The following is a 10,811-nucleotide window of genomic DNA, read 5'->3' on the forward strand; positions in this document are numbered from 1 at the left end:
CAGCAAAAAATCACTCGTTATTTCAACTCAAAAGTCAAAAAACGCGTCTTCCGCGTTGGCGACCTGGTCCTCAGGAGAGTTTTCTTAGTCGGTAAGGATCCCAAAAGTGGAGTATTGGGACCAAACTGGGAAGGACCATATCAAGTCATCGAGGTCATTAAAGAGGGAACTTATAAACTAGCTCAGCTTGATGGAGGGGCAGTCCCACGAACTTGGAACGCCTTCCATTTGAAGAAATATTATCAATGATTCCCTTGTAAGGCCTAAAAGGCCATTTATTATGTATTAAGCAATGAGAATTAATTTTTCATTTATGATTGTACATGTTTACAAGTGTAATCTAAAGTAACCACGAAAGACCCTTTCCCAGTTACTTGGGGGGCATATGGTACCTGGATATAACCAGGTCGCCTTAAAAGGCTTAGAAGTTAATTCAAATTGATTGATCGTGGTTCTTCTTAAAGAGCACGAGATATTGATAAAAATTAACGCGAACTAAGTTGTACCCTGGATATAACCAGGTCATAAAACTTAGAAGTTAACTAAAATCGATTGATCGTTGTTTTTCTTAAAAAGCACGAGATATTGATAAAAGTTAACATGAACTAAGTTTTCAAATTAAGCTCCTGGATATAACCAGGTCATAAAACTTAGAAGTTAACTTAAATCGATTGATCGTTGTTTTTCTTAAAGAGCACGAGATATTGATAAAAGTTAACACGAACTAAGTTTTCAAATTAAGTTCCTGGATATAACCAGGTCATAAAACTTAGAAGTTAGTTTAAATCGATTGGTCGCTGTTCTTCTTAAAGAGCACGAGATATTGATAAAAATTAACGCGAACTAAGTTTTCAAATTAAGTCCCTGGATATAACCAGGTCATAAAACTTAGAAGTTAACTTAAATCGATTGATCGTTGTTTTTCTTAAAGAGCACGAGATATTGATAAAAATTAACACGAACTAAGTTTTCAAATTAAGTTCCTAGATATAACCAGGTCATAAAACTTAGAAGTTAGTTTAAATCGATTGGTCGCTGTTCTTCTTAAAGAGCAAGAGATATTGATAAAAATTAACGCGAACTAAGTTTTCAAATTAAGTTCCTGGAAATAACCAGGTCATAAAACTTAGAGGTTCACTTAAATCGATTTATCGTTGTTTTTCTTAAAAAGCACGAAATATTGATAAAAGTTAACGCGAACTAAGTTTTCCAAAATAGTAACTAAAATGCGTAAAGACAAGGAAATAAATCAATTAAAAATAAAATTGATAGTTAAATTGTCTCGAGGTGGAAACATCTCATGCAAAGGTTACAACAACAAAAAAAGAAAGTAAATGATATTAAAGGAAAGGGTGCAAAAGAGGAAGGCCCTAAACTCCGCCAGGCTGCCCCGTGGAGGTCGTCGTCTCGCCCTCCTGCTCAGCTGCGCCGGAGACTTCCCCGATCTCGGAGGGTGCTTCTTTCTCGAGGCGAGCTTTAAAACCCTACAGCAAGGGCTCCCAGACGTCCGCTCCCATGAAGGAGAAATTACCGTTCGGGTTGTAGACCCAGCAGCGATAGAGCATGTCCTCCATGGCGGTGCTGGAGGATGCCTGCTCGGCTTCCAGGGTGGCCTTGGCCCCAGCCTTCGCGGTGTCTAGCTCTGCCCGCGCAGCGGCAAGAGCAGCTTTAGTTGCCTCGGCCTCTTGAAGCTTGGGACGGGCTTCTTCCAGCTCGGCCTGCGCGGCCGCCAGGGCATCCTTAGCCCCTTGCAAGGTAGTCTGGTCGGTGGCCACAACCGCTTGGTGCTCACCCCTCATATCCTCAAGCTGGGCCTTGGTCCTGGCTATGCTCCTATGAAGGGCCAAGGCGCTCTGCAAAAATGGAGAAGCAACTGCCTTAAGAAAAAGAGAAGGGAGAAAGGAAAAACAGGGCAAGGCATGCTGATCAAAGATCACAAAAGGATAAGGTCAGCTTACCGTGAGGGCCATGCCCAATGAAGATTCCAGCACGCCCACCGGGCTCATCGTTTCGATGGCCCGTAGCTCCGTCTCTTTGAAGTGGTAGAAGTGGTTGACGGCGTAGTTCGCCGTCTCGTACACCGTCCCCCTAAAGACATCTGGGATCTTCTCCAGATCCTGGGGGTCCACCGGGATGCGTACCTCAGAAGGCACAATCGCTGAAGTCCCGGGCTCCGCCCCTGTGTCCCGGACGAAGGCCAGAGCTCGTGGAGGGGGTGGGGGCATGCTCCCTCCTACAGCAGGAGGTACGGTTTTCTCGACCTGAGCGGCTGGGGCTGCTCTTTCTCCTTTGCAGGAGACTTGGTTGGGGTCCCGACGGCTTTCTTCGCCATCCGGAGCTTCTTCATTTTAGGCCCAGAGGCCCCAGCTGAGGGGTTCTCCCCGACGAACGCAGCCCGCAGATTTTTTCCCCCGGACTGAGACATCTCCTCTGGCAAAACAAATATATGGTTAGTACACAAGTTAGCAGTCATGCAAAAACAAAAACAAAGGGAAAAAAATGAGAAAATCAAGTATATATATGTACTAGAGGGAATCCTACCCCCCGAGCTAGAAGAAGAGTCTATGGTTACGACCATCAGCCCCGGAGCTCCCGTGGGGGAATCTAAGGCAATTATTTCTCAAGCTGGCGCAGGTTCTGGATCCAAAGCTGTCTCAGGACTAGACTCTTCTACGTACTGCCTAAGACCTGGAGCTACGGCACCCTCCCGGAGTGATGGCCATGACCGAAGGTTAGTCTCATACTCCTCGAATAGGATCGACCTAAAAGCTAGGGAGTTGTCTACAACTATGGTCCCCCTAGGACGGTTACTTTCGTTGTCCAGCACGAGCTGGTCGACACAATGGAGCAGGGTTTCATCTAGGTATGGGTCACTTCGATGGCGTCGGACGATCTGTCTGGGATTGAACCTAGCTAGCTGGGGGTATGCAATGGCCCTATCTAAGTTCCTAAACATGTAAGGGTTACCTTGGCCAGAGGGACCTGCAGCTGCTCTGGACCGGATCCTCTCCTCATCCGTTCTTTGGGCGACCTCCAACGCCCGCTTCCTCATCCTCACGAAGGGCACCTCGTCCTCCTCATCTTCATCCCCCGCGACCTCCTCCACGATGGTAGGCCTCGTATTGCGGGCTGGGGGAAGCACTCGGGGCCTCCTCAGGTTCAGAGTCTGGCCTGGGGAGATCAGCTTGCAGGCCAGCATCGTCTCGTTTGTCACGAGTTGATGATAATCCTTTTCACTGGGGGGGCAAGCCTGCCAGTGTCTTGTACTGGCTCCCAAGGATCACATACTTCTCTGTCCTCGCAAAGATAGCTGCAAAATTAATCTAAGTCAGAAATGGATACAGGAGGAGCTAACTGTTACTTAACTTACGAGCTAAGGTTGAAAGGCACTTACGAGGACGGTTAAAGTAGTGCAGCTCGCAGTTTCGGAACCCCGTCGACATAAAGAATTGATCTTTAAAGTCATTGGGATGGCTGGGCAGCTCGATTACCGCAGACGTGTTGGGGAACCGGGTTAAGTAATAAAACCCGTCACCTCGCCCCCGTTGCTCTGGGTTGGCCTTGAGGCAGAAGAAATAAAGAATGTCTACAGGAGTGGGGACCTCCCACTCTTGTTTCAAGAACAAGTATCTTAACCCCGCCAACAAATGGTAAGAGTTGGGGGGGGGGGGGGGGGGAGCTGGAATGGGGCCAACCTCGCGTAATTGAGGAAGTCGGTGAAGTACTGGTCCAACAGGAGGAAGGCCCCCGCCTTGAAATGCTCGTCGCTCCAGGCCGAGAATGCCTCATCAAGCGACGCACAGCTCCGCTCACCTTCTAAAGGAGGTCGGGCAACCACGTTTCCTCTCCCCAGCTCGATGTTATGGGAGAGGAATATTTTGTTTACCCTCGCCTGGTCAGTGATCTTCGAGACGATCCTCTCCGCCTCAAAGAATGCGTCGGGGGCCACCTCGAGCTCCCGTTCCCCTGCTGGCCCAAAGTGGGGGATTGGGGATTCAGCCATCACCTCCTTTCCCTTGTCTTGTTGGGAGGACGAGCTGCCTACGGGCCTCTTGGGAGCATTCTTCTTGGGGCCCATCTGGTCACCTAGCGAACAAAAAGAAGAAATTTTAGAAAAAGGCGACCTAAAAATGGAGAAGAATCTGAATGTGTTTCCTTAACACGAGCTGAGGTAAGCCCAGCCCGTGGAGAGTGAGACCACGCGGTTCTTTGAACACGCGCCTATGCTCCCAACAGATCTCCGATTACTCGGAATTCGTGTGTCAGGAGGGTCAGGATAGAATTTTTCCTTGGAGGGAAAGTTCTAGTAGGCAAGAGAGGAAAAACCGCCTGTGAAGCGTGTCCCCTAAGCTACCCGGTTTTGCACCCAAAATACTGAATATTTGAAACCAGCATACCAAAAATCCTACCCAGAAAATTTCCCCAGAAAACGCACCCTATAAGTCGTGTTCCTAAAAGGTTTCCTACCACAAACGATATCCTAACCTAAAAGGATTTTACCCTTCATACCCATAGCAAACCAACGAAACCTTGCATGTGGCTACAGTAAATATTTACCTAAGCTACAGTAAATATTTACCTAAGCTACAGTAAAAAATAATTTCAACACATGCACGGTCAGAAGACTTATTGAATGTTCTGGTTGAGTAGAGGGTGAAGGGGTCGTCTGGGTTGGGGCTTCGCCGGAGTGGTTGATTCCAAAGCTTCGAAGGAGCCTTTGCACCGGAATTTCTGGAACGTTGAAGATGATAACCAGAAGGAAAAAAGGGGGATTTTTTAGAGCAAGAAGAAGAGAAAATTTCTGAAAAATTTCAAATGAACGGGTGGCCCATGCGTAAGGTGGCCACCCTTTTTATATACATGAAGGGCCACGTGAGGAGGGCCGTTGGATTGCCCTGATGAGGGATCCAAGGATATCCACTCGAAAGACGAAACGACGGTTGAGCATAGGCTAGGCCATTAAATGCGGTTCTCGGAAGACGTACCGTCACCAACCACGATGTCCCACATATTCGGCGCCTGCGTAGAATGTGGAATATGAAGAGTTCATGGGGAAGCTTAAAAGCCCCTATTGTGGCCCTACACGACGTCATGAACCACGAGCAGGGGCTTGGGGGGCAAATGTACGCCGTGGTTTTCCCACGGGCTATTAGCGAGCTGAGATATGCCCTAATCATGTCTACCACATGGACATCCCCAAGACCGGAGCTGCCCTCGTAAGATCCTACCTCCTTAGCTCGAGGTGACCTGAGGGTTCGCCAAGATTACTTAAGGACTATTAGGACTCTGAAGGCCACAGGACGAGGGAAACATCCAGCTCGTGGTGCGAGCTAGAGTTGGAGGCTGTGACCCTTTATAAAGTCAACCACGCAAGGTAAACGTGCATATATCAGACATCACGTGTCTGATATATCCCTGACTTCTCGGACATGCAGCATGAACATGCGTATTCAGACACCCACGGCTGGGTTGGGCCATGCAGCCCATTATCCCCTTACCTATTGATTAGACCACACTTATGTGTCAGGTTTTAGGAATTAATCATGAATGTCACAGAGTTGACATGATAGGTAAGAAGGTCACGGGATGACCTTCTTACCAACTCCTAGGTGCCCTCTCCTATAAATATGGAGACCCTGGGAGTTGCAAAGGGTTGGCTTCTATTATGTAAAGAAATGCCCTGTAAAAGAATACCAAGCATATAGCAATAATACTGACTGGTGGAGTAGAGTGATTTTAACCTTTGAACCACCTAAAAACATATTTGTGTCACCAGCCCATTTCTGAAGAGATCATTTATCTATTTCGGTTCAACATAAGCACTAATCCCTTCTTCTTATTTTCTTAATTACCTGTTGGCGAAGAACCGCGTCAACACCGAGTCTCTGGGGATCCCAGAATATGCATTATAGTTGAATCGTCACGAGTTGGATATCTCCTCCAAACTCATGCTTCGAGAGTTATCTGATTCCGAGCTCGTACTTAATAGCCACTGTGTTAAACTCACGACGCCTAACACCATGTTTGATATTTATGAATCCCGAGCTGTCCCCATATAATAAGCAAATATTCTACTTGGTTAATTTTCCGTGTATTTATCTGCCAGCTGTACCCAAGCTGAGCGAATGAACTCGTGCTAAAAATAAAGTACAACATTATTATAATAATATTTTATAACATTTAAATTTATATTAATATAATTATTAAATATCTAGTCTTGTATTATACATTATTATAATAATGATATTTTATAACATTTGAATTTGAATTTATATTAATATAATTATTATATATGTAATTTTATATTAAATATTAAATATATAAGACTACATATATAATAATTATATTAATATTAATATAAATTTAAATTCAAATTAATATAATTTATATTAATATAAGACTACATATATAATAATTATATTAATATAAATTAATTCAAAGGTTATTAAATAACATTTGAATTAATTTATATTAATATAATTATTATATATATTTTATATTAAATATTATTATTATAATAATATTTAAATTTATATTATTATATTTAATAACTTTTAGTTTTAGTTAGTTTTAAAATATTTTTTATTAAATATTTAGAATATTCTGTTAATGTTAATGTTAATAAAACATATTCTTAAAATTAAAAATTTCTATTATTTGTACACTTTTTATATAAAAGAAATATTGTTTCCATCGAAACTTTTTTGTGTAGGCAGAATCTTAAATCCAATGAATATTAAGGGCCAGAGTTAAATATGACTCCAAATACGGGGCGAAAATGAAAATATCGCTAAAAGAAATGGAACGAGAGAAAGGAATATACCACAGGAAAAAAAAAAAAACATATCTGCACACTAGGGTTTCATTATTGAACGGAATATAAATACTCCAACTCTCTAAACTGAGCAACTTCCTTTGACCATTGGTGCTTTTAGTGAAACTGAACCAACTTCACTCTCCGCCTCCGCTAACACTCAGCTTTCTCCTATCGCCATGGCTGTCACCTTCTCAGATCTCCACACCGAAGAGGGGCTCAAATCCCTCGATCAATTTCTCTCCAACAAAACCTACATTTCCGGGTCTGTATTTTCATAAAATCTTGAATTTTAATTTAATTCACTTTTATTTAGGGTTTTTGTATTTTTTAATTTCATTTCATACTGAGGCTCGGGTATGATTGGTGATGTAAATTGTATTATTAGAGATGCATTGACTAAGGACGACATTAAGGTGTATGCTGCCGTGGTTGCGAAGCCCGGGGATTCTTATCCTAATGCTTGCAGGTGGTACGAAAGCGTTTCTTCCCAGCTTGCTTCCAGGTTGGTTTGCCGGCTTCTCTCTTATGTTTAGTGATTTTTGTTGATTTTAGCTTCCAATTGTATTGAATTTCATTGATCTGGGGTTCAAATATAAATTGGCAATGTTTTTTTTTTTGGTTCCTTAGCTTCCCGGGCCAAGCTGTTGGTGTTAGAGTTGGTGGCGAAGGTGCTCCTGTAGAAGAACCTAAAAAGGTATTGTTTTGCTTGTTTGTGTATTTTATGGTATTTAATTTGTCTTGAGTATTTCAATTGGAATTGATTTTTTTTCCCTGTCCTGTAGAATGTTTCCGGATCTGAATTATTTTCTGAGATTAGTAAAGTTCTCTTAGTTTCTTTGTTCGACCCTTCAGTTATTTTACTTGAATGTCATACTACTGCATAGTTTAGGATAGTGATTCTAGTTTAATTCTATGTTTAGGTAACAAATGATAGACGATAAGAATGGCATTTGGAATTTTTGTTTGTCTCCTTTTTAAATTGATTGATGCATCTACTGAGGTTCTGCCATCTTATCGTTGCGATTTTGTATTGTTTCTTTAAATAGAGGAGAACGAATCAAAATCTTGATCTTCAATTCAAATAAATCTTGATCTTCAATTCAAATTCTTGACTTAGAACTTATGATCTAGCTGCATGGGATGCCCTACCAGCTTTTATGTTCATTTTTTTTCGACTGTATTAGTTCGATCAAGTCTTTATTGGTTTTAGGTTTGTTGAAGGGATACATAACTTTGACTTAACATTTTTAAAGATTATCGTGTTGATGGCTTTAAACTTGGTACGTGGATTGATGTGTTCATATTTTGTGACACTATTTTTTTTTTAAATAAATAGAGATACATTATGTAATTCTAATATATAACACATGTTTTTTTCTTAAGAATACATATTTATGCTCAATTGGATATTTGGATTGATATGCTCCCTTGTTTCTGTTCAATTTGTTAGGATGCTCCTGTTGAAGAAGATGAAGATGACCTTGATCTCTTTGGTGATGAGACGGAGGAGGACAAGAAGGCAGCTGAGGAGAGGGAGGCCGCTAAAAAGGCCTCTACTAAGAAGAAAGAGAGTATGTATATTGACTATTATATAGTGAAATGCATGTTTCCGAATATAGATATAAATATTTTGTCAAAACAAGTGAAATTGAATAGAACAACTCTTTCAATCTGGGGGCTTAATTTGACACTCGGTTGGAAGTTTCCATCAAATATAAATTTATTAGTGGAATTGTCCTGACTTTTTGCTGATTTATTTTCCTTAGGTGGAAAATCTTCTATTCTGATGGATGTGAAGCCTTGGGATGATGAGACCGACATGAAAAAGCTGGAAGAAGCTGTTCGGAGTGTCGAGATGCCTGGTCTTTTATGGGGAGCATGTATGGTTTGCCTTACCCCCACTGCCTACCATTATTATTTACTTGATTTGTCTAGCTCCAATGGGGTTTTTCCTTAACTCTTTGGTAATGTTGTCATCTTTTCTTTGAATTTTTTCATGTCTCATGTTAACGCAGTCTTGGTTTATGATTTGATTTGTCACAGCAAAATTGGTTCCCGTTGGTTATGGTATAAAGAAGCTTCAGATTATGCTTACAATTGTCGATGATCTTGTATCTCCTGACAATATCATTGAGGACTATCTTACTGCCGAACCTGCAAATGAATACATCCAGAGCTGTGATATCGTTGCCTTCAACAAAATTTAAATACCTTTTGTGTTAGTTATTTATGGGGTTCTTTAGTTTTGTCTATTTTCACATTTAGGCATGCATTTAAAGTGTTTTTCTTTTTTTGGCCTTGTGATTTTGTATCGGTACTGTTTATTGTTTTTTGTTATGATAAGAGGGAGGAAAAGTTAAATCTTTTTATCTACTAATTAGTAGTATTTTTAAACTATACATCTTTTTTCTTGGTTTTCATTATCAGTAACCACCATTGGGGAACGAGTGTCAAAAATTGCAGCTGTAACGTTGGAAGGAAAACTAAAATAATATGATATATATTATCCATTTAAATTAGATAACACCTACTCGGGATCAGGACATTAGATTTTTGTTTTGTGTAATTTAAAATAAAAAGTTGTATTGAGTATAATTTGTTTGTTTGTTTTTTTCTTTCAAATAAATAATGTAATAAATTTCAAATATTGTCAAGCGATCTTGACAGTAGTATTTGGAGAGGAGTCTTTGGTAGGAGGAAGGATCATCTCTAAACTATCTTGTAATTAGGGTATTCGTTGTGCGGTTTTTCTCTAATTTTTTGGACCGCACCGCATATGCGGTTTGAACAATTTTTCAAACTGCAATTTGCACCGCATTGACTTCAAACTGCATAAACTGCACTGCAAAAATGCGGTGCGATTTTGGCGGTTTATACATATCACCAAATAATTTAACAATTAAATATTATAATTAAGAAAGATTCATAATAAATCTTATAACCATAAGTGTTTAACAAAATAATTAAATGTACAACAAGCTAATAAATTTTAAGCAAAACAATAAAAAAATGTAATATAAAAGTAAATATTATTTTAATTAAAGAGGAATAACTTTAGATTGAAGTAGAATATGTGTTAGTATTCTATGAAATATTATATTTCTCTCTAGATATTGTGTATATTAAATTATACTATATAAATATTTATGTATTAACTTTAAATATAGTAAAATTGAAAAAAAAATAATATAAAAAAATTAATATATATAATGATGCGGTATGGTTTGAATCGCATTTATAAAATTTAAAACCACACTCCACCGCACCGCGTGGTTTGGTAAAAATACAAACCGTAACTGCACCACAAAGGGTTCTAAACCACAAATTGTGGTGCGGTATGGGCGGTTTTATGAACACCCCTTCTTGTAATGGTGGATTTGGAACAATATTGGGAACCGGGAGATTAAGATCGTTAAGAGGGATAAGGACGAAACATGGATAAGACTAACGTTTGAAAACAAGGCTGATGCTAAATGGGTTGCAAGAATGGCCAGTGTCTGGTTAGTTGCGGGATGCTAAGCTTAATAGGGTTCCGTGCTGGGAAAGGATGTCTGGCTTCCCATTGAAGACGTTGAATGAGAGGAACGCTAGGAAGATTGGAGGAATGGCAGGTGTGGTGCTAGAAGTTAAAGGAACCGCAAATTAAAGGATGCTTCTGAATAATTTGATCATAGTACGAATCCTCTTTCCTCTAGATAAGAGTATTATGGTGGGAAGATACACTATTGTCGAAGGAAAGAAACGTTGTATACAATTTAAGTTTGATAAGTTTCCTTTGCTGTGTTTTCAATGTGGAATATGGACTCATGATTCAAAAGACTTAAGTTTCAGAAAGTTATGGTGGAAGACCCTGATGGTGTTAAGCATGATCTGTATAGTGCGTGGCTCCGAGGGGATACTCAGATAAATAATTGTTTTGACAAAGATCTCATAAAAGAGATGATGGTTAGGAAAAAAGAGGTCACTTTGATAGCAGTATTAGAAAATCCAATAA

General features: G+C 40.3%; 1 protein-coding gene across 1 annotated transcript; it reads left to right on the forward strand.

The window, feature by feature from the left end:
* The first annotated feature begins 6,878 nt into the window (after window positions 1-6,878).
* LOC133788807 (elongation factor 1-beta 2) lies at window positions 6,879-9,186 on the forward strand. The gene is made up of 6 exons (XM_062226407.1): window positions 6,879-7,079; window positions 7,203-7,319; window positions 7,445-7,511; window positions 8,268-8,388; window positions 8,584-8,697; window positions 8,861-9,186. The coding sequence occupies exons 1-6, from the start codon at window positions 6,994-6,996 to the stop codon at window positions 9,022-9,024; spliced, it is 669 nt and encodes a 222-aa protein (XP_062082391.1). The 5' UTR covers window positions 6,879-6,993; the 3' UTR covers window positions 9,025-9,186.
* Window positions 9,187-10,811: the final 1,625 nt, after the last annotated feature.

This window comes from Humulus lupulus, chromosome 7 (assembly GCF_963169125.1).
Source record: "Humulus lupulus chromosome 7, drHumLupu1.1, whole genome shotgun sequence".
NCBI lineage: Eukaryota > Viridiplantae > Streptophyta > Magnoliopsida > Rosales > Cannabaceae > Humulus > Humulus lupulus.

What these genes read in the sequence shown, in the direction of transcription:
- LOC133788807 (XM_062226407.1), top strand. Translation starts at nt 6,994, where the DNA reads ATGGCTGTCACCTTCTCAGATCTCCACACCGAAGAGGGGCTCAAATCC. An exon ending in AACAAAACCTACATTTCCGG is followed by an intron (nt 7,080 to 7,202) that starts GTCTGTATTTTC and finishes TTGTATTATTAG; the next exon opens with AGATGCATTGACTAAGGACG. An exon ending in CTGTAGAAGAACCTAAAAAG is followed by an intron (nt 7,512 to 8,267) that starts GTATTGTTTTGC and finishes TCAATTTGTTAG; the next exon opens with GATGCTCCTGTTGAAGAAGA.